Source organism: Bombina bombina, chromosome 5 (genome assembly GCF_027579735.1).
Source record: "Bombina bombina isolate aBomBom1 chromosome 5, aBomBom1.pri, whole genome shotgun sequence".
NCBI classification, from domain to species: domain Eukaryota; kingdom Metazoa; phylum Chordata; class Amphibia; order Anura; family Bombinatoridae; genus Bombina; species Bombina bombina.
This window is the reverse complement of record NC_069503.1, coordinates 656,017,326-656,039,769: the sequence shown is the minus strand read 5'-3', so window position 1 is coordinate 656,039,769 and position 22,444 is coordinate 656,017,326. Positions and strand designations below refer to the sequence as shown.

The window sequence follows — 22,444 nt, the reverse complement described above, 5'->3', positions numbered from 1 at the left end:
ATCTCTTCAGCAAAAAATATCATGGGAACAAAGCAAATTTGATAATAGAAGTAAATTGGAAACTTTTTTTTTAAATTGTATGCTTTGTCTGAACCACAAAAACGTTTTTTGGGTTTCATATCCCTTTAAGATTTGTTTTCCAATACTACTGCTTGAGCAGGCAAAGCAATACATGTGCACTAGTTAGAGTAAGAGCCACTATCAATCTTTTCCTATGGGCTTTGAACCCATACTTGTCTGAAGTTAACTGTCAAACCATGTCAAGAGTGCAATCCATTCCAGTGTTTTGTATATGTATCAGACTATCTGTCTGTGTGTGTGTCTTTCTATCAATCATCTATCTATCTATCTATCTATCTATCTATCTATCTATCTATCTATCATCTATCTGTCTGTCTATCTATCTATCTATCTATCTATCTATCTATCTATCTATCTATCTATCTATCTATCTATCTATCTATATCTGTCTGTGTGTGTGTATTTCTATCATCTATCTATCTATCTATCTATCTATCTATCTATCTATCTATCTATCTATCTATCTATCTATCTATCTATCTATCTATATCTGTGTGTGTGTCTTTCTATCTATCTATCTATCTATCTATCTATCTATCTATCTATCTATCTATCTATATCTGTCTGTGTGTGTGTCTTTCTATCTATCTATCTATCTATCTATCTATCTATCTATCTATCTATCTCTCTGTCTGTGTCTTTCTATCTATCTATATCTGTGTGTGTGTCTGTCTATCTATCTATATCTGTCTGTGTGTGTGTGTGTCTATCTATCTATCTATCTATCTATCTATCTATCTATCTGTCTGTCTGTCTGTCTGTCTGTGTCTTTCTATCTATCTGTATCTGTGTGTGTCTGTCTGTCTGTCTCGATCTCTGTCTCTATATCTGTCTATCAACAATTTTTATGTATTTTGTTCAACTTTTTTTCTTTCTTTTTTTAAGTAATTTTTTTATTGCGGTTCATGGGTTTGTACAAAGCAAGTGAAACAAATTACACCTGGTATACTGGTGTACATAATATATATAAATCTAAACTGCAAGGATTTGGCAAAAATATGAAAAAATAGTAAAGAAAACAAGACAGGTATGATTGTACATATATAGAAGAATACATTTCTCTAAGTCAACTCAAGAGGAAACCTCTATTTTTACTTTATGAGATAAATATCCCTCAAACATTCAAGACCTCTGTTGGGCCTAATCTTTTATATAAACATTTTAGAGGGAGATATACTATTAAAGTAAACAACATATATAAGCTATATGTTAACAATCTGTTAAGAGAAGGATAGATAAAAATAGCATGGATATTACAATATCTTAATAGTATATAGGATTGTTGACATACTAGATATAAACAATTACAGATGCAGTATTTGAGAGAGGAAAATAATACTTTGAGCACAATTAAAGAGCCAGAGTATATTAATGGGTGGGGGGTAGGAGCATTCATGAGATAACGAAGCACCATGCAAAACGTAATATTATGTAGGCGTGACCAGAATGGGCTATTGTATAGATAACAAGTTAATTGTATGGAGACAGTTTGACCCTAGGCTTTTAGCTGGTATATACAACTATATTAATGGCTACCAGTGTGTTAATGCCACTATATATAGTATGTCTGATAAAAAGAGGGTGCAAACCTTCACTTAGGTGGAGATAATATTGATCAAGCTATGAATTTAACATTAAACTAGGGATATTAACTAGTTCCAAAGTGGAGTATAACATTCAGGATACTAAGCCAACACAAAGTTTAAACAGATTAACAATAGATATGAGCATATAAGTATTAGCATCCCTTTAACTATGGAGAACAGAATAATAAAATTAACTTTCAACACAGAACAGTTATAAACCTCAGAATGTCTACATTTCAAAGGTACTTAGGTTTAGCAACTGTAGTGTAATAGATATAAAATAGCAATGAGAGTGAAAGTCACCTTTGGACCTGAAATTATCTAGGCTGACTGAATTGAAGCCAATATTTAAAGAAAAATATGTAATAGTCAGCTAAGGTAACAAGAGTGCTTAGTAAATAATGCAATATTATAACCACTCCATCTAGCTATGCCTTTAAACATCTAAACAATATATGCTCCTGTTTTGTTAAAGAATGATGGCAAAATGGGTTATGTAATTGTAAAATATATTAGGTATAGTATAAACATTTGAAGAGGGGAGCTTATCAAAGCATTGGGAATTGATACTATGGTAAATTCAGTAGTAGATTACTCAAGATGTTGCCTACAATCTCGGCGGCTGACCACAGGATTCAAGTTAAGCCTGGAGTACTGTAATGCCAACCAATAGAGGAAATATTTATAATCTGTAAAAAAAATATTTTTTTAACTATAGTTACTCAAGTGAAACTAATTGTATTGTATTGAAGACCTATGTGAAATATGGTTATATGTCCCTGTAAGCTATACCATATATTGTTATAGACATACTTGGAAATATAAATGGGCACATCAATCCCTAACTTTCAAGAGATATTGCAATCATAGCCTGTGAGTGAAGAAAAAAAAGAGAGAACTAAAGCAATCTTGCAAATGAAAAGACAATTCTCACAATGTGGTAAAAAAAGTAGCTGAAAGTCCAATTAACAAGTCATTTAGAATTATTTGAGATAGGTACACTGAATAGAGAAACCAAAGGAATAATGTGACTAATACAGTAAAAGTTGCCTGTCATTTTACAGGTTTCAATTAAATGTAGGAATCTGTGTGCATTCAACTTGAATGTCCCCAAAAGCGCATATTCTACTAATCTAAATGTGAGAAGAGCCATCAAGGAGTAGTTGTCATGTTTAACAGGGTCTCATAGGTGAACTAGCACTATAGTAAGTCCGATTTCTGTCATACCTATCCCATTTTATAATAATCCAGGCTCAATGTAAGGCCCAATAAAAGTCTTTCACACTGAGTTATCTGGCCAATCTTCTCCAGCGTGTACAGCCTGAAACTCTGTGGAGTAGAAACATTTTGTGTGAAGTAAACTTTGTGGGGATCGCTCCTTTGGCTATCATCTCCTCCTTTGTAACAGTGGATTGTACAATTATGGTCTGTAGCTCTGCAGGACCATCAGCGTAATCTACAGGCAGTTCTTCTGTGTAGGAAGTCTCTTTGTCAGCAAGGACAAAGCACATGTCTTGCGTAAAATCTACTAATTGAGAAAAAAAAGAGAAAATAATAATAGTAATAAACAAAGTTTTAAGGAGCATATGTTATTCTTCATTACCTAGAATATAAGTGTGTTTTATTTGAAAGGTAAACAATCAATTTAGATGTTTAACCCTTTGAGTGCTAATGACTGCTCTGAGCCGTCACAGAGTTTCTCACTCTGGTGCTAATGACGGCTCAGAGCCGTCATGAGCACTCTCCCACCTTTATCGTAGAGTGACAGGCATCGCCGGGGCTTCACGTGATGCGCGGTGACGTCACGCACAATTACGTGATGACGTCACCGCGCAACTTTATTTATACTTAACAATGTATAGGAGGAGGGGGCATGCTGCTTAGAAGCCTGTATCTCAGGCATCTAAGCAGCTACAGACCCCCAATACCCATTGTTGGAAAGGTAATCGCCTAACCTTTCCAACAGTGTAAGTCTTGGGGGTCTCTAAAAAAAAATAAAAAGGTTAAAAAAAAGTTTTCAAAAATTGCAAAAATAATAATAATAATAAAAAAATATTAGCACCAAGGGGGGAAATGACTTAGCAGCCAAAGGGTTAATATAAAAAGTAATATTTCATCACCATTGAATCTTTCTTGGGGTTATTTTGTTATTTAGCTATTTAGTATTAAAATATATACATATATCTTTCTATAATAATAAATAAATAACTTTTCTTAAAAAAAATAAAAATTTTTTAAAGGTCTTTGATTGATTAATAGCATGTCATATTTAATTACGTTCAAATAATAAAACATATTTAAAACAAATTAGGACAATTTCTTATCTTACAATATTGCTAAATATTTATACTGGATACTTTAGGAAATCACAGCATGAAATGGAATTTAAAAAAAATGCAGTTTTTGCAATCTGCCATTTATATAGTTAGTGTAAAGTAACAGGCAACTATTTTAATAGAAGGCTGATTATCCAACCCCTACATCATTTTGTCCTGCTACTTGTCAAGCAAACACATTTTTCATGACAAATGAGATATTTAATTGAAAAAGAAGAATCAGCAATATTCATATATTGTAATTAGTTTTATAATAATGTGTTTGCTTATCTAGCACCACAGAAGGCTATAGGAATGAAATAAGAAATTCTCTGAATATGTCTCTTTGCATATGCTTCTTTTAAAGGAGAATACCTAAATGAAAAAAAAATGGATTGTTGCATGCAGATAATAAGAATAAAGTCATATACATAAACATACATTTCTATGTGTCAGTATTTGCAAGCCGCAAAAATGTATGTTTATTGTAGATATTTTACACAGATCATGATTATTCCTTTTATAGCTGTTCTACAACTCATCTGGTAGCAACCTCAATTATATTTAGTTTAACTTATGTTTACACTACTGTTTTATTTTATTTTAAAATCACCATTTAAAATACATAGGGCTAGATTACAAGTGGTGTGCTAACGTTAGCATGCATGCGATTTAAGAACATTGTGGGCACTTTAATTTGCACTTGTATTACAAGGTGAAAGTAAACGAAAGCACGAGAGTGCAATCACATTTTACACTCGTTGGGTTAGTGTGAATGAAAACCTTTCATAAAGTAGTGAGTTAAAAAAAAAAAAATTGCATCAAACACCACATTTAAAATTACAGGCAAACCCATATAAACTCTATCTGATAAAAATAATTCACATAAAAAAGTTATAAGGGTTCAAAGGTATATGTTACATTGCCATGTATTTGACTGCAAATGACTATAATATAGATAGATAGATAGATAGATAGACAGACAGACAGACAGACAGACAGATAGATAGATAGATAGATAGATAGATGGATGGATGAAGAGAAGGACAAAAACAAGCAGATTGATAGATAGAAATATATTTCTAAAAAAATATTTATATGCGTGTCCAAATAATAATTCCATAATAATATTTAATGTGTTTTACTGTGCATTTACTGTAAATATTTTCCATTTCAATGTTCTTAACATATAGGAATATGTTATTTGTATTGTAAATATATATATATATATATATATAAATATATATATGTAAATACCTTTACCTGTATAACTATTCCTATAAATGTATAGGTATAGATATATATTTTACATTAACATTATTATATAAATTTAGAAATATTTATTGAATATTAAAATATTTCCTATGTGAAGAACATAGTAATGTAAAATATGTGTAACACGCTTCAGGTTTCGCTCTTAAGGCGCGTCAGGGAAATATTAACTATTAAATATTAAAATATATTAATGATAATTATTACAAATTAGTATAGATACTGTAAAATAATATATATTATATTGATTATTGTGATTTTTTTACAGTTTCTATAATAATTTTTAATAAGTATTAATGTTTTTTTAATATTTTATATTTCCATAACAAGCATAAAGCAGGGGCGTATTATGGCCTAGGCCAACAAGGCCGGTGCCTAGGGCAGCAGATTTGGCAGGGGCCGCACATCTGCCCTATCCTCTCTTTAAAAGCCAGCACACAGTACAGTGATCGATAAAGTGCAGGCTTTTACAGAGAAGACAAGGCACGTGCGCTGATTAAGGTCGCTCTTCACAGGCAGTGCTCCTTTAAACCGTTGCTTGTGGATATGCTTATAAGGTGAGGCTGGAGGAGAAGACCTTGTGCCAATATGCTGCCAATGCTGCCACCCCTTGTCAGCTGTGGTGGATCTGCGAGCGCAGTGCTTATTGCAGGTCTTAGTAACTAACAGACTGGATGCGTCTGTGCACTGCTTGGATCAGCAGTAAATAGTAAATGGACACTTAAAAAGTTTTATTACTTGAATGATGGTAATTACTGTATGTTGTTGCATCTGAAGGGCAGTGATTGTTTCAGAGAGTATTCTTCTTTCCCTCCCTTCCCCTCTCCCTACTTTCCCTTCCTCCCTCAACTCCCTTCCTCCCTCAACCCACTCCCTCAACTCCCACCCTTATTTCTTTCCCTCCCTTCCTCCCTCCCTCCCTTCTTTCCCTCCCTGCCCTCTTTCTCTCAACTTCCTCCCTTGCTCCCTTCTTTCACTTATTTCTTTCCCTCCCTTCTTTCCCTCCCCCCTTTTCTTCTCTCCCTCCCCACTTTTCTCTCTTCTCTCTCTCTCTCTCTCTCTCTCTCTCTCTCTCTCTCTCTCTCTCTCTCTCTCTCTATCCCTCCCTTCCTTTCCCTCCCTTTTCTCCCTTGCCCTTCTTTTCTCTTCCTTCTCTCAGGGATAAAATGGTATGAGATGCATGCAATTCAACCCACCTGTATGCAAGTGTTTTGCTAGCCCATTTTCTTTTGAATTGTTATGAAAAAAAACAAACAAAAACATTTTACACACTCAAGTCAAAATTAAACTGTCATGATTCAGATACAGCATGCAATTTTAAACAACTTTCCAATTTACTTTCATTAACAAAATGTGCACAGTCTTTTAATATTTACACTTTTTGAGTCACCAGCTCCTACTGAGCATGTGCAAAAGTTCACAGCATATATGTATATGCATTTGTGATTGGCTGATGGCTGTTACATGATACAGGGGGTGTGGAAATAGACATAACTTTTTTATTTAAAGGGACAGTCAAGTCCAAAAAAAACTTTCATGATTTAAATAGGGAATGTAATTTTAAACAACTTTCCAATTTACTTTTATCCCCAATTTTGCTTTGTTCTTTTGGTATTCTTAGTTGAAAGCTAAACCTAGGAGGTTTATATGCTAATTTCTTAGACCTTGAAGACTGCCTCTAATCTGAATGCATATTGACCACTAGAGGCCATTAGTTCATGTGTTTCATATAGATAACATTGAACTCATGCACGTGAAGTTACCCTGGAGTGAGCACTGATTGGCTAAAATGCAAGTCTGTCAAAATAACTGAAATAAGGGGGCAGTTTGCAGAGGCATAGATACCAGGTAATTACAGAGGTAAAAAGTGTATTTCTATAACAGTGTTGATTATACAAAACTGGGGAATGGGTAATAAAGGGATTATCTTTCTTTTTAAACAACAAACATTCTGGTGTTGACTGTCCCTTTAAAAAACATCTACTACTCATTTGAAGTTTAGACTAAGTGCTATTGCATTGTCTTCTTATCATGCATTTGTTGTTTATGCAAATCTATTGTATTGACTGGTCCTTTAAGGGGAGAAAGGCCTAAAACCTTTTGGGGGGGGGGCAGCAGAATTTTGAATGCCTAGGGCAGCACCAAACCTAAATATGCCACTGGCCTTAAGATAACAACGTTTTTATGTGCACTAACCCGACACTGTGCAAACCCAAAGCTTGTTACATCACTATGTTCTTCACATAGAATTTTTTTAACCCTTATTATATATATTAATGTTAATGTAAAGTAAATACCTTATATATAGAAATAGATATACAGGTATATGCATACAGATATATGTGTATTTAAATTAAAAATAACATATTCCTGTAGTTGAAGAACATTGGAATGTGAAATAATAATAACTTCTCTTGGGTTTGCGTGGGAAAACTTTTTACTTTCAATGTGTAATACTCGCGGTACATGATGCAAGAAAAAAGCTTACTTCTAATGAAGTATACAATTAATCTGGAGTGCTAAATGGCACACCCATTTGTAATCTAGCCTATAATGGGGACAGCATATACTAAATTTAATCTAGAATAAATAATACATTATCTAAATATTATAAGAGCAATTTCTGTCAACAAATACATATTTTAAATTGACTAGCTGAGGAACATTTACATTAATGATTTTATGCATAGTTTTCTATAATAATCTAGGCGAAGTAAATGTCAAAATTGATATATTTTATTAAAATGTCCCCATTGATATATTCAGAATTCAGATTTTCCATAAAAATAGCACATTATTTTCCTCTTTTTTTTTTCTCAGTCTAATCCTTTTTATAAATATTAAGATTTTGTCTTTAGAGGGCTAAATGTTTACTAAATGTATCAACATTATTTACTTAGCATTTATTAACTTATTGCTACACTGAGCGGTCCAAATAAGGGTAATAAGTGATTTTTTTTTTTAAGTATTAGAAATTACACAAATATTAAAATACCCCAAATCAAACGAATATATTTTTATTAATGAAAACGTTAGTTAAAAAATCCTTTTCAGTCTATTACTGACAAAGGACATTTTACTTTAAGACCTATGTAAATATAAATATATATATATATATATATATATATTTGTATATAAAATATATTTTTTATTTTTTTTGTTACAAATATAAACAAGATCACATGATTTGTTTAGAGAGTCTTCATATTGACTGCTACTATTTGGTGACAGCAACTTGTTATGGCAATCCATCAGGGTGTTTATGACTTAATTGTGATAACACTGTTATAGCCCCTGCAAAAATAAATGTTACCCCACCCTGCAAAGATACCAGCAACATCCTTTGAAACCCAACATTTAGCCCTAACTACAATGGACTTGAGCCACCATCACAATGTAACATTAAAAAAACAGTAAACATTTTAAAAATTACAGCAACAAAAACATCAAACCTCAAAAGCCAAATCAACCCCCATAAGTAGTCTTGAAAATATCTATATCTTTATTTTGCCTCCAAAAGTGTCACTCAGCTCCTGGTCCTGACAACTCCCTGCAATCAGCTTTAAAGAAAAGAAAAAAACAGCAATGAATGATTTTGTCAATCCTAAAGCAACAGATTATTGCAGATTTTCTCTCAGTCACTGAAATAAGCTACTGCTCATGTTTTCTTTATATACTCATGCACAGTAGCTTCTCTCAGTTTGTGAGTGCACTGAAAAGGAAAAGTTTTTATAATGATGTGGCAAATTGCCTACATTGTATTAAATTGCAAAGCTTTATTGAACTCAAAACTTTTTCAGAGACAAAGAAAATTGTTTAGGTTTTTAAGGATTTGTTTCCTATAACAAGTTTTAACTTAGAACACTTACATTAATGCACAAAAGATAAACTATTTCCAACATTTCTTTAAAAAATATCTGAAAGGGTATGCAATAATCTGATTTTATAAGTGTGTCTATGATCTTATGGTATATATTAAATATTAGATTTCCTTTATCTTTTCTATAGAGATATTTTGTAATTCCAGATGCCATAAATTTATAACACTGAGGTCTCATATTGCACTTTTAAGTAATTACTCTTTTGATAATTACTGTATCTAAAGTAAATTGTATTTGCATATACATGTGTGGAATGTAATGATCTTATGTTTATTTATCATGTCTATACTGAGAAGGAAATATGACATGTGTCAAATTCTATACTCATTTTATATGTGCAGTTATGGTAAATATGTATATTTTAAATTCTAATTGTCTATTTTTTATCTTTTTTCAGTTATAGTGGTGTTGTTTGCAGCTTTAAAGAGGCAGAGTAAAAAAGAACCTTTAGTTTTATCTAAAGAGGATATCCGAGACAACATTGTAAGTTATAATGATGAAGGCGGTGGAGAAGAAGACACACAGGCATTTGATATTGGCACATTAAGAAACCCTGGGGCTATGGAAGATAAAAAGCATCGAAGAGATATTATCCCTGAAAGTCTTTTGTTACCACGTAGAACTGCTTCTGTTCCTGACAATACAGATGTACGAGATTTCATTAACCAAAGGCTTAAAGAGCATGATAATGATCCTACAGCTCCACCATATGATTCACTTGCAACTTATGCATATGAAGGCAATGATTCCATAGCTGGATCTTTAAGTTCATTAGAGTCAAGTACTACAGAAGGGGACCAAAATTATGAATACCTCAAGGAATGGGGTCCACGTTTTAACAAATTAGCTGAAATGTATGGCAGCGGTGAGAGTGATAAAGAATCCTAACTTGAACAATGTCCTCACTCTTTTTTAATTTCATTTTAAGTGGAAATACATTTGCAGGCACCGAGGGAATATTAACATTTTAAAATACCTTTTATGACACTCAGCACAGTGTTAAAATAATAACAATAATAAATTAAAAAAAATACTTTTTACACCATTGATTTCTTTCATCAATTTTCTTTTCTATGTAGAATATCAATTTATGGTATGGCTTATGTTTATCATAATCTATTATTCTAACTCAATGGGAATAATGCTGCCTGTAAATCAACAGTCATTTAAAACTTGAAAAGTTGACTACTTCCTCATATTTGTGCACATATTGCTTTGCTTGGGTACACTGGTTGCCCTACCAATTGCAGCTTTTTTTTTTTTTTTTTTTTTTTTTTCTCAAGGGGAACAAAGATATGACATTCTAATAAAGTATGTACATTCAAATAAAAAAATGTACATGTGATGTTAGTTAAGTGTGGTATGCAGCTGGTGAAAAATATGTTAGTAGAACTTCATTTCATCAAATAGTATCTTGCCAATGTTTTATATTTATATTTTTGTATTTATTTTTAAGAAATAAACCCGTTTTTACAACTTGCTTAGTGCCTATATGATTTAAAAACTATGATAAGAAAGAAAATATAAAAAGAAAAATCAGAATATTTCCCCCCTCTATTTCTTTCCATTTAAAAGTACTTAATGAATATATTATATATATATATATATATATAATATATATATATATATATATATATATATATATATATATATATATACACACACCACACACACACATATATTGTGAAGACCATTTGGACTGTTGTACAATTGGTAAATATAAAAAAATATATAATCTGGATGTAATTTCATATCTAGAATTAATTTATCAGAATCTAATGAACAAAAACATGATTCATTTATAAACTTTAGATATAGTGAATCCTTTAACAAAAATAAATTGCACATAGTGATAAGACAAACTGTTTAATATTGTATAAAATAAAAAATCCAGCTATATCTTTGTTTTTTATTAAAAATATTAATAATATATTTTTACTGATCAGAAATGACTGATGTTCTCATAAAACTTTTTTTTTTTACAATTATTATTATTATTATTATTAATAGTAGTTATGCAGTTTTAGTTCCTAAATATTATTCAATTAGTTTACATAAAGGTCACCATTTTAAAAGTGTGAAACTTGAGGTGCTCAGCTTATAATAAGTGATTGAATAGACTGAGCAATAAATACTGGATACAGTTTGCAGCTCCAAACATAAAAATAATTTATGGTCGACAAACTGTGTACATGCAGCATAATATAACAGTTTAGTTAACATTTTTATAAATATGGTCATGAATTATATACTAGTGCACAGTCGATTTCTAGGAGAAACTTTGTATCTAAGTTTTTTTATTTAAACTGCTAATTTATAGGGAAACATCATTAACTTACACATACCACATCTAACATACCACATCTATGGAATTATCAGTGTAATGGCTACATGAAAGGACATTAAACACCAAATAGATTTCATGCACCTCCCTCTAATTATTGGTGCCACCATGTTGGAACTTAAGTTACACTGCAGGTATCTGAAGGAGAGTTGCTGCACATGTGCAAACATATTAGCACTGGAATGTGGTAAAAGATACATTTCAACATAGTGGCACCCATGACTATTAGGAGGCGGGGAATAACCTCAATACTATGCTTATAAAATGTATTTAGTGTTTAATGTCCCTTTAATTAATATAAATATTTAAGCACCGCCTTTCCTATTCATTGTTTTCTTTTTAGTTTAATTCATTCATGTTTTGCTTTGTCCATTTAAAGAAATACTTTAAATTCAAAGTTCTTTTGTTGTAAACCAGAATATATAATACATGTATCTGACTTTCTCCATAGTACAACTTTAACTACTGAAAACATTTTTATTTATTTATTTTACCTATTACATAATTCAACAGGTGTGATCCTTTATTTATTACTTCCTCTTTGTTTTCTTTTTCCTCTAAAAATGCTTATTTGATGAACTGAAACAAACATCATAGTGATAAAGACAAAATTATAGTTGAGAAGTTAAATATAAAAAATCTCAGTAATGGCATCCAAGGGACAGTAATTATTTCTTTAAATACAAATTCAATGATATATACAGTATAAAAGTAAGACCCCAGGCTGCGTCACTTGCAACAAAACATATTTGCTATGCCAACTTCCATAAGTAGTTTACTGATGCCAATTAACCAAACTCATAGAAAATTCCCCATGTCCCATGCCATATAAGATAATAAATACTCAATATGTCTATACTTCTTTGCAACAGAGAAAATATGTTTCTAAAGCACACAGAGATTCACAAATATAAAGGAGCTTTTTGCAGAACTTCAGAAAGCGAATTCCACTGGTGATTGAATTTGATGACTGTACCCTTAATGATTAACTCTTAAGCACATAGAGATTCATAGATATAGCAAACTCCTGCAAAGTTTATTCCGCTGGTCACTTAGTGATACATGCATTGCTCAACATTCATCTAATGTAATGTAATATTTCTTTTCCACATTAACTACCGGGTACCTAATATAAAAAAACATTCAAGTATATTATTGCTGCTAACAAAGTTCCTTTTGTTCACACAATATATACACTATATGGCCAAAAATATGTGAACAACCCTACCAATTATTAAATTCAGGTCTTTAAGCCACACCCATTAATAACAGGTACTTAAAAGCCAGCACCCAGCAATACAATGGTTATAGACAAACATTGGCTGTACAATTACTTTAAACATGACATAGTCATAGAATGCCACATTTGCCACAAGTAAGTTTGTGCAATTTCTACTCTACTAGAGCTTCACTGATAATTTGTAAGTGCTATTATTGTGAAGTGGAAGAATCTAGAAACAAAGTGGTAGACAACAGAATCTTAAAGAGTGGTGAGGCTGAGAGTACTGAAGATCATATCCTATCATCTGTTGCATCACTCACTACAGAGTTTCAAACTGTCTCTGAAAGCAACTTCAATAAAAGAACTGTGTTGAGGGCATCATAAAATGGGTTTCCCTTGCTGAACAGCTGTACACAAGCCTCACATCAACATAGGGAATACCAAGCTATGGCTGGAGTGTTGTAAAGCACACCACCACTGGACTATGGAGCAGTGGAAATGTGAAGATATGACTTGTTTGATGTGGAGGAACTTGTGAGGCCTGTAAAGAGTCCTGACCTCACAAATGCTCTTTTGGCTGAGGAGCACAGCAAAGTCCTACAGAAACTCTCCAAAAACTTATTGAAAAATATTTTAACAAGAGTTGCAGGGAGGGGGGGGGGGTCAACTTCATATTAATGCTAATGGAATAGGATGTCCAAAAAGCTCATTTAGATGTGACAGTCACATACTTTTTACCACATAGTGTATATGCAGCAAAACAGTTCTTCTAAAACTGTACTACCTTATACAGCATATGGCAGCCTCCCTTTTTGATGAAAGCAGGAATTGGACTGATGACATGCCTAGCAACCTAGGCAGCCCTCCATGATCTGATCCTGGCCTTAAAATCACATGATCACATTGATGATCATGCAATTTCATTTTTACTAATAGTGTTGACATCAGAACAAAGAGGTGCTTTATAACATTTCAAAGTTAAATTATATTTTCATGCATTTGAGTCCTTTATGGCAACCAAATAGATAAGTTACACATAAGCTAAGAAAATACTGTGTTAAAATAAATTAAAAATAAATCAAAGCACTGAGTTTAATTTGAACATATTTACACACACACACACACACACACACACATATATATATATATATATATATATATATATATATATTATATATATATGTTTTTCATCATTTAGTGAAGACATTGAAATGGACATTGACTACATGTTTGTTACATTTTTAATCGTGTGTAATTTTAATCAATAGCTGGAAGAATATAAATAGTACATAGTAATTAAATAATTGATGTGGTTATGTCTCCACAATTAAAGCACAGTTATTCTGAAAAAAGTGGGGAAAACAAAACTTTTTGTTTATATATCTGAAGCCAGATTACATTTTTTCTACTAATGTTCCATAGTAGATACATCAAACTTACAGTTGTATATCTTAATAAGGGCTAGATTACTGTGCTCAAGGTAAATCAATAGCGCTTTGATGTTTGCATTAGCATTACGTATTAAGTTGAAAGTAAAAATGTATCAGACTAGCAAAAGACTCAGGTGCACAAACAACTTGAGGTCAGATATCCCAACTGCACTAACTCCCTTTCCCCTTAGCCTTCTATGGGTGTGCTAAAAAAGCCTTTTCTTTTTTTCGCGTGAGCGCTAACCTGAAGTTGCACTAGGCAACTGAGATAAAACTGAAAGTGCATTAGGAATACTTCAAATGCCTATGTTCTTCACTTAGAAGAAAATTTTATTTTTAATTTTAAATATACTATTCTGTATATATGTACATATTTTTCATAAACTGAAATTTCTATTTTCCAAAATGTTATCCATCTCTTGTTCAGACCTAGTGGCCTTACAGTAGAATTATGCATTAAAATCAAAACTTGACAAAGCTGCACCCTCCACTATTTGCCGCTCATTGTGCACTCGACAACAACCATAGCACACCAAACAGACCCGCTATCTTCAGTGATGTTCACAGATTGCTGAACATCAGTGGAGGAAATCACGCACCTGTGCTGATTTCCTGCACTATAAAATAAACCTCAATTCATATAACTCTGCCCATAGCTGGTCAAACAAGTCTATTTTTCCTCCATTGCATTATCTCATGTATTCAACCTCAGAAGGCTGTTCTCAACCTTCAACTCCCTTCTACATCTGTCTGCATCTTTGCCCACTACCAAACTCACTGCTCAGATTATTTCTGATCACTTCAAAAAAGATTGACACAATTGAAGATATTCCTCTCCCTCACACCCTTCCAACCCAGCCCTCCTACCTACCCCTATCACTAACAAAACTATCTGCTACTTTCCACCTGCAACAGAAGAAGAAGTCCTCATTCTCCTAACTTCTGCTAATCTCACAACCTTCACACTTGACCCTATTGCTTCACAACTTGTTCCCAATCTCTCTCTCTCTCTCTCTCTCTCTCTATGTCTCTCTCTCTCTCTCTCTGCTTCTTTAACACCTGCTCTAACTCATCTCTTTAAACAGTTTCTTATCACTGGCACATTTCCAGATACTTTCAAGTATTTGTCAATTATACCAATCCTAAAAAATCCTCCGCTTGACCTCTCCACCACTTCTAACTATCAAACAGTAGTGATGTCGCGAATAGTTCGCCGGTGGATAGTTCCCGGCGAATATAGCATGTTCGCGTTCGCCTTGGCGGGTGAACATATGCGATGTTCGATCCGCCCCCTATTCGTCATCATTGAGTAAACTTTTACCCTGTATCTCACAGTCTGCAGACACATTCCAGCCAATCAGCAGCAGACCCTCCCTCACAGACCCTCCCAGCTCTTGGACAGCAGCCATTTTAGATTCATTCGGAAACTGCATTGTTAGTGAGAGGAGGGACAGTGTAGCTGCTGGTGATTAATAGGGAAATTGATAGCTAGGCTAGTGTATTCAGTGTCCACTACAGTCCTGAAGGACTCATCTGATCTCTGCTGTAAGGACAGCACCCCAAAAAGCCCTTTTTAGGGCTAGAACATCATTTTTTCCCTGTGTAATCTAATTGCAGTTGCCTGCCTGCCAAGCCACTTGCCCAGTGCCACCACTCATATCTGGTGTAACAGTAGTGTAAATTTAAAAAAAAAAAACTTTTTTGACTGTGAAACATCAGCCTGCTAGTGTAATCTAATTGCAGTTGCCTGCCTGCCAGCGTGTGTGCCAGGCCCACTTGCCCAGTGCCACCACTCATATCTGGTGTAACAGTAGTGTAAATTAAAAAAAAAAAAAACACTTTTTTGACTGTGAAACATCAGTCTGCTTGTGTAATCTAATTGCAGTTGCCTGCCTGCCAGCGTGTGTGCCAGGCCCACTTGCCCAGTGCCACCACTCATATCTGGTGTAACAGTAGTATAAATTAAAAAAAAAAAAAATTTTTTGACTGTGAAACATCAGTCTGCTAGTGTAATCTAATTGCAGTTGCCTGCCTGCCTGCCAGCGTGTGCCAGGCTCACAGTGTATACTGTGCCCACTTGCCCAGTGCCACCACTCATATCTGGTGTAACAGTAGTGTAAATTTAAAAAAAAAACTTTTTTGACTGTGAAACATCAGTCTGCTTGTGTAATCTAATTGCAGTTGCCTGCCTGCCAGCATGTGTGCCAGGCTCACAGCGTATACTGTGCCCACTTGCCCAGTGCCACCACTCATATCTGGTGTAACAGTAGTGTAAATTTAAAAAAATAATAATTTTGGACTGTGAAACATCAGTCTGCTTTTTTGTGTCAGGCTCACAGCGTATACTGTGCCCACTTGCCCAGTGGCACCACTCATATCTTGTTTAATAGTAGTGTAAGTGTACATTTAAAAAAAAAATAAAAATGTTTGGACTGTGAAACGTCAGTCTGCTTTTTTGTGTCAGGCTCACAGCGTATACTGTGCCCACTTGCCCAGTGCCACCACTCATATCTTGTTTAATAGTAGTGTAAGTATACATTTAAAAAAAAAAAAAAAAACTTTTTGGACTGTGAAACATCAGTCTGCTTTTTTGTGTCAGACTCACAGCGTATACTGTGCCCACTTGCCCAGTGCCACCACTCATATCTTGTTTAATAGTAGTGTAAGTGTACATTTAAAAAAATAAAAACTTTTTGGACTGTGAAACATCAGTCTGCTTTTTTGTGTCAGGCTCACAGCGTATACTGTGCCCACTTGCCCAGTGCCACCACTCATATCTTGTTTAATAGTAGTGTAAGTGTAAATTTAAAAAAAAAAAAAAAATTGGACTGTGAAACATCAGTCTGCTTTTTTGTGTCAGGCTCACAGCATATACTGTGCCCACTTGCCCAGTGCCACCACTCATATCTTGTTTAATAGTAGTGTAAGTGTACATTTAAAACAAAAAAACTTTTTGGACTGTGAAACATCAGTCTGCTTTTTTGTGTCAGGCTCACAGCGTATACTGTGCCCACTTGCCCAGTGCCACCACTCATATCTTTTTTAATAGTAGTGTAATTGTACATTTAAAAAAATAAACACTTCTTGGACTGTGAAACATCAGTCTGCTTTTTTGTGTCAAGCTCACAGCGTATAGTGTGCCCACTTGCCCAGTGCCACCACTCATATCTTGTTTAATAGTAGTGTAAGTGTACATTTAAAACAAAAAAAACTTTTTGGACTGTGAAACATCAGTCTGCTTTTTTGTGTCAGGCTCACAGCGTATACTGTGCCCACTTGCCCAGTGCCACCACTCATATCTTTTTTAATAGTAGTGTAATTGTACATTTAAAAAAATAAACACTTCTTGGACTGTGAAACATCAGTCTGCTTTTTTGTGTCAAGCTCACAGCGTATAGTGTGCCCACTTGCCCAGTGCCACCACTCATATCTTGTTTAATAGTAGTGTAAGTGTACATTTAAAAACAAAAAAAACTTTTTGGACTGTGAAACATCAGTCTGCTTTTTTTGTGTCAGGCTCACAGCTTATACTGGGCCCACTTGCCCAGTGCCACCACTCATATCTTGTTTAATAGTAGTGTAAGTGTACATTTAAAAAAATAAAAACTTTTTGGATTGTGAAACATCAGTCTGCTTTTTTGTGTCAGGCTCACAGCGTATACTGTGCCCACTTGCCCAGTGCCACCACTCATATCTTGTTTAAAAGTAGTGTAAGTGTACATTTAAAAAAATAAAAACTTTTTGGACTGTGAAACATCAGTCTGTTTTTTTGTGTCAGGCTCACAGCATATACTGTGCCCACTTGCCCAGTGCCACCACTCATATCTTGTTTAATAGTAGTGTAAGTGTACATTTAAAAACAAAAAAAAACTTTTTGGACTGTGAAACATCAGTCTGCTTTTTTTGCGTCAGGCTCACAGCTTATACTGGGCCCACTTGCCCAGTGCCATCACTCATATCTTGTTTAATAGTAGTGTAAGTGTACATTTAAAAAAATAAAAACTTTTTGGACTGTGAAACATCAGTCTGCTTTTTTGTGTCAGGCTCACAGCGTATACTGTGCCCACTTGCCCAGTGCCACCACTCATATCTTGTTTAATAGTAGTGTAAGTGTACATTTAAAAACAAAAAAAACTTTTTGGACTGTGAAACATCAGTCTGCTTTTTTTGTGTCAGGCTCACAGCTTATACTGGGCCCACTTGCCCAGTGCCACCACTCATATCTTGTTTAATAGTAGTGTAAGTGTACATTTAAAAAAAATAAAAACTTTTTGGATTGTGAAACATCAGTCTGCTTTTTTGTGTCAGGCTCACAGCGTATACTGTGCCCACTTGCCCAGTGCCACCACTCATATCTTGTTTAAAAGTAGTGTAAGTGTACATTTAAAAAAATAAAAACTTTTTGGACTGTGAAACATCAGTCTGTTTTTTTGTGTCAGGCTCACAGCATATACTGTGCCCACTTGCCCAGTGCCACCACTCATATCTTGTTTAATAGTAGTGTAAGTGTACATTTAAAAACAAAAAAAACTTTTTGGACTGTGAAACATCAGTCTGCTTTTTTTGCGTCAGGCTCACAGCTTATACTGGGCCCACTTGCCCAGTGCCATCACTCATATCTTGTTTAATAGTAGTGTAAGTGTACATTTAAAAAAATAAAAACTTTTTGGACTGTGAAACATCAGTCTGCTTTTTTGTGTCAGGCTCACAGCGTATACTGTGCCCACTTGCCCAGTGCCACCACTCATATCTTGTTTAATAGTAGTGTAAGTGTACATTTAAAAAAAAATAAAAGCTTTTTGGACTGTGAAATATCAGTCTGCTTTTTTGTGTAAGGCTCACAGCGTATACTGTGCCCACTTGCCCAGTGCCACCACTCATATTTTGTTTAATAGTAGTGTAAGTGTACATTTAAAACAAAAAAAACTTTTTGGACTGTGAAACATCAGTCTGCTTTTTTGTGTCAGGTTCACAGCGTATACTGTGCCCACTTGCCCAGTGGCACCACTCATATCTTGTTTAATAGTAGTGTAAGTGTAGATTTAAAAAAAAATGACAGGCAGAGTCTGGCCACCCTGCAGGTGCCATCGTGGTCGTGGTGCTGTGATTCCCTTTGGCCCTAGAATAATGCCCAGTGTACAGAGGCCACTTCCCATGAACTTGAAAAGTTCTGAGGACATAGTTGACTTTTTAAGACAGTACACCCAATCTTCTATAGCTTCCGCTCCGAACCTTGACGCACCATCCTCCTCCAGCTTATCTTCGGGCACCTCTCAAGTTACCACTCGCCCGCCTGCCGTCACCACCAACACTAGCACCACAGCCGCTTCACTTGATCTGTCAGAGGAGTTATTTACACAGCAGTTGGAAGAAATGAGTGATGCACAACCATCAGTGATATGTCTCAGTCAGGTAGCATTACAGACATGGACGTACGGTGTGATGATGATGATGTTGTACCCGCTGCTGGTTCCTTTGTTGATTTGTCAGATACAAGTGAAGCAGTTGATGATGACGATGCCTCCGTGGATGTCACATCGGTGCCCGCTAGAAGAGAAGAAGAACAGGGGGAAAGTTCAGATGGGAGACAGAGAGGAGGAGGAGGAGATGAGTTGGAAGCAGGGGGAGGTCATCGCAAGGAGCTAGTGGCACAGTCAGACAGCATGCATCAGCACCCTGGGTCAGCCAGACAGCAAGCCAATCAACGCATGCTGTTGCCACCACCAGAATGCCATCATCGCAGAGCTCAGCAGTGTGGCATTTTTTGTGTGTGTCTGCCTCTGACAACAGCGATGCCATTTGCAACCTGTGCCAAAAGAAACTGAGTCGTGGGAAGTCCAACACCCACCTAGGTACAACTGCTTTAAGAAGGCACATGATTACACATCACAAAAGCCTATGGGATCAACACATGAGTAGAAGCAGCACACAAACTCAAAGCCGCCATCCTCCTCCTGGTCCAGCATCTTCAGCCACGTCAACCACTGCTGTCCTCCTTGCCCCCTCTCAACCATCCACCACTCCGTCTCTCTTCCAGAGCAGTTCCTGCTCATCTGCCCACAGTCAGGTGTCTGTCAAGGACATGTTTGAGCGTAAGAAGCCAATGTCACAAAGTCACCCCCTTGCCCGGCGTCTAACAGCTGGCTTGTCTGAACTCTTAGCCCGCCAGCTTTTACCATACAAGCTGGTGGAGTCTGAGGTGTTCAAAAAATTTGTAGCTATTGGGACACCGCAGTGGAAGGTACCCAGCCGAAATTTCTTTGCACAAAAGGCAATCCCTAACCTGTACTCGATTGTGCGAAACAAATTAATGGCATGTCTGGCACACAGTGTTGGGGCAAGGGTCCATTTGACCACTGATAGCTGGTCTGCAAAGCATGGTCAGGGCAGGTATATCACCTACACTGCACATTGGGTAAACCTGCTGACGGCTGCCAAGCATGGAATGCATGGCTCTGCAGAGGAGGAGTTGGTGACACCGCCACGATTTGCAGGCAGGCCTGCTGCCACCTCCTCTACTCCTCCTACTCCATCCTCTTCCATAACCTCCTCAGCTGAGTCCTCTTCTGCTGCTGCGTCTTGCTCCACATCAACGGCACCCCCCAGCTCCCCAGGTACTATTCCACATCCCGGATATGGCAGTGTCACGCCGTCTTGGGGTTGACTTGCCTGAAAGCAGAGAGTCACACTGGACCAGCACTCCTGTCCGCCCTGAACACACAGGTGGATCAGTGGCTGACTCCGCACCAACTGAAGATCGGTAAAGTGGTTTCTAACAAAGTAAGTAATTTGGTGGCGGCATTGAAATTGACAAGTTGACACATGTGCCGTGCATGGCACGTACAAAGCTTTGTGCATAAGTACCCAGGCTTACAGGACGTCCTGAAGCAGGCCAGGAAGGTGTGTGGCCATTTGAGGCATTCCTACACGGCCATGGCGCACTTTTCAGATATCCAGCGGCGAAACAACATGCTAGTGAGGCGTGTGATTTGCGACAGCCCAACAAGTTGGAATTCAGCACTCCTAATGTTCGACCACCTGCTCCAACAAGAAAAAGCAGTTAATGAGTATTTGTATGACCAGGGTGCTAGGACAGCCTCTGCGGAGCTGGGAATTTTTTTGCCACGTTACTGGACGCTCATGAGCAATGCCTGCAGGCTCATACATCATTTTAAAGAGGTGACAAACCTAGTCAGTCGCACCAAAGGCACCATCAGCGACATCATTCCATTTGTTTTCTTCCTGGAGCGTGCCCTGCGAAGAGTGCTGGATCAGGCCGTAGATGAGTGTGAAGAGGAAGAGTTGTAGTCACCATCACCACCAGAAACAGCATAGGCATTGCTTACTGGACCAGCGGCAATGCTGGAAGAGGATTGTGAGGAAGAGGAGTCAGAGGAGGAATGTGGCTTTGAGGAGGAGGAGGAGGAAGACCAACCACAACAGGCATCCCAGGGTGCTCATTGTCACCTATCTGGTACCCATGGTTTTGTACGTGGCTGGGGGGAAGAAGATACCTTCAGTGAGATCACTAAGGATGAGGAACGGGAGATGAGTAGCTCGGCATCCAACCTTGTGCAAATGGGGTTTTTCATGCTGTCATGCCTGTTGAGTGATCCTCATATAAAAAAGCTGAAGGAGAACGACCTGTACTGGGTGTCCACGCTACTAGACCCCCGGTATAAGCATAAAGTGCCTGAAATGTTACCGAATTACCGCAAGTCGGAAAGGATGCAGCAGTTCCAAAATAAATTAAAAAGTATGCTTTACACAGCGTATAAGGGTGATGTCACAGCACAACAGGAATCTATCAGGGGAAGAGGTGAAAGTAATCCTCCGACTCCCACGACCACGCCAACAAGGACAGGATGCTTTACAGAAGTGTTGTTGATGAAGGACATGCAGAGCTTTTTAACTCCTATGCATTGCCACAGCCCTTCGGGGTCCACCCTCAGAGAACGACTCGACCGACAGGTAGCAGACTACCTCGCCTTAACTGCAGATCTCGACACTCTGAGGAGCGATGAACCCCTTGACTACTGGGTGTGCAGGCTTGACCTGTGGCCTGAGCTATCCCAATTTGCGATAGAACTTCTGGCCTGACCCGCTTCAAGTGTCCTGTCAGAAAGGACCTTCAGTGCAGCAGGAGGTATTGTCACTGAGAAGAGAAGTCGCCTAGGTCAAAAAAGTCTAGATTACCTCACCTTAATTAAGATGAATGAGGGATGGATCCTGAAGGGACTGACATTGGGCGATACATTCGAGTAAAAAAGGCCTGATGAGATGAGCTGCCTTGGGCTAAAAATGGTACACACA

General features: G+C 36.4%; 1 protein-coding gene across 1 annotated transcript in view; it reads left to right on the top strand.

Annotated features, from left to right (window-relative positions):
* LOC128661585 (cadherin-10-like) overlaps nucleotides 1-10,182 on the top strand; it is a 543,762-nt gene extending 533,580 nt beyond the window's left edge. Inside the window, exon 11 of the mRNA XM_053715824.1 lies at nucleotides 9,533-10,182. Within this exon, the coding sequence (XP_053571799.1) occupies nucleotides 9,533-10,023 (491 nt within the window). The 3' untranslated portion in view covers nucleotides 10,024-10,182. The remainder of the gene's footprint in view (nucleotides 1-9,532) is intronic.
* Nucleotides 10,183-22,444: the final 12,262 nt, after the last annotated feature.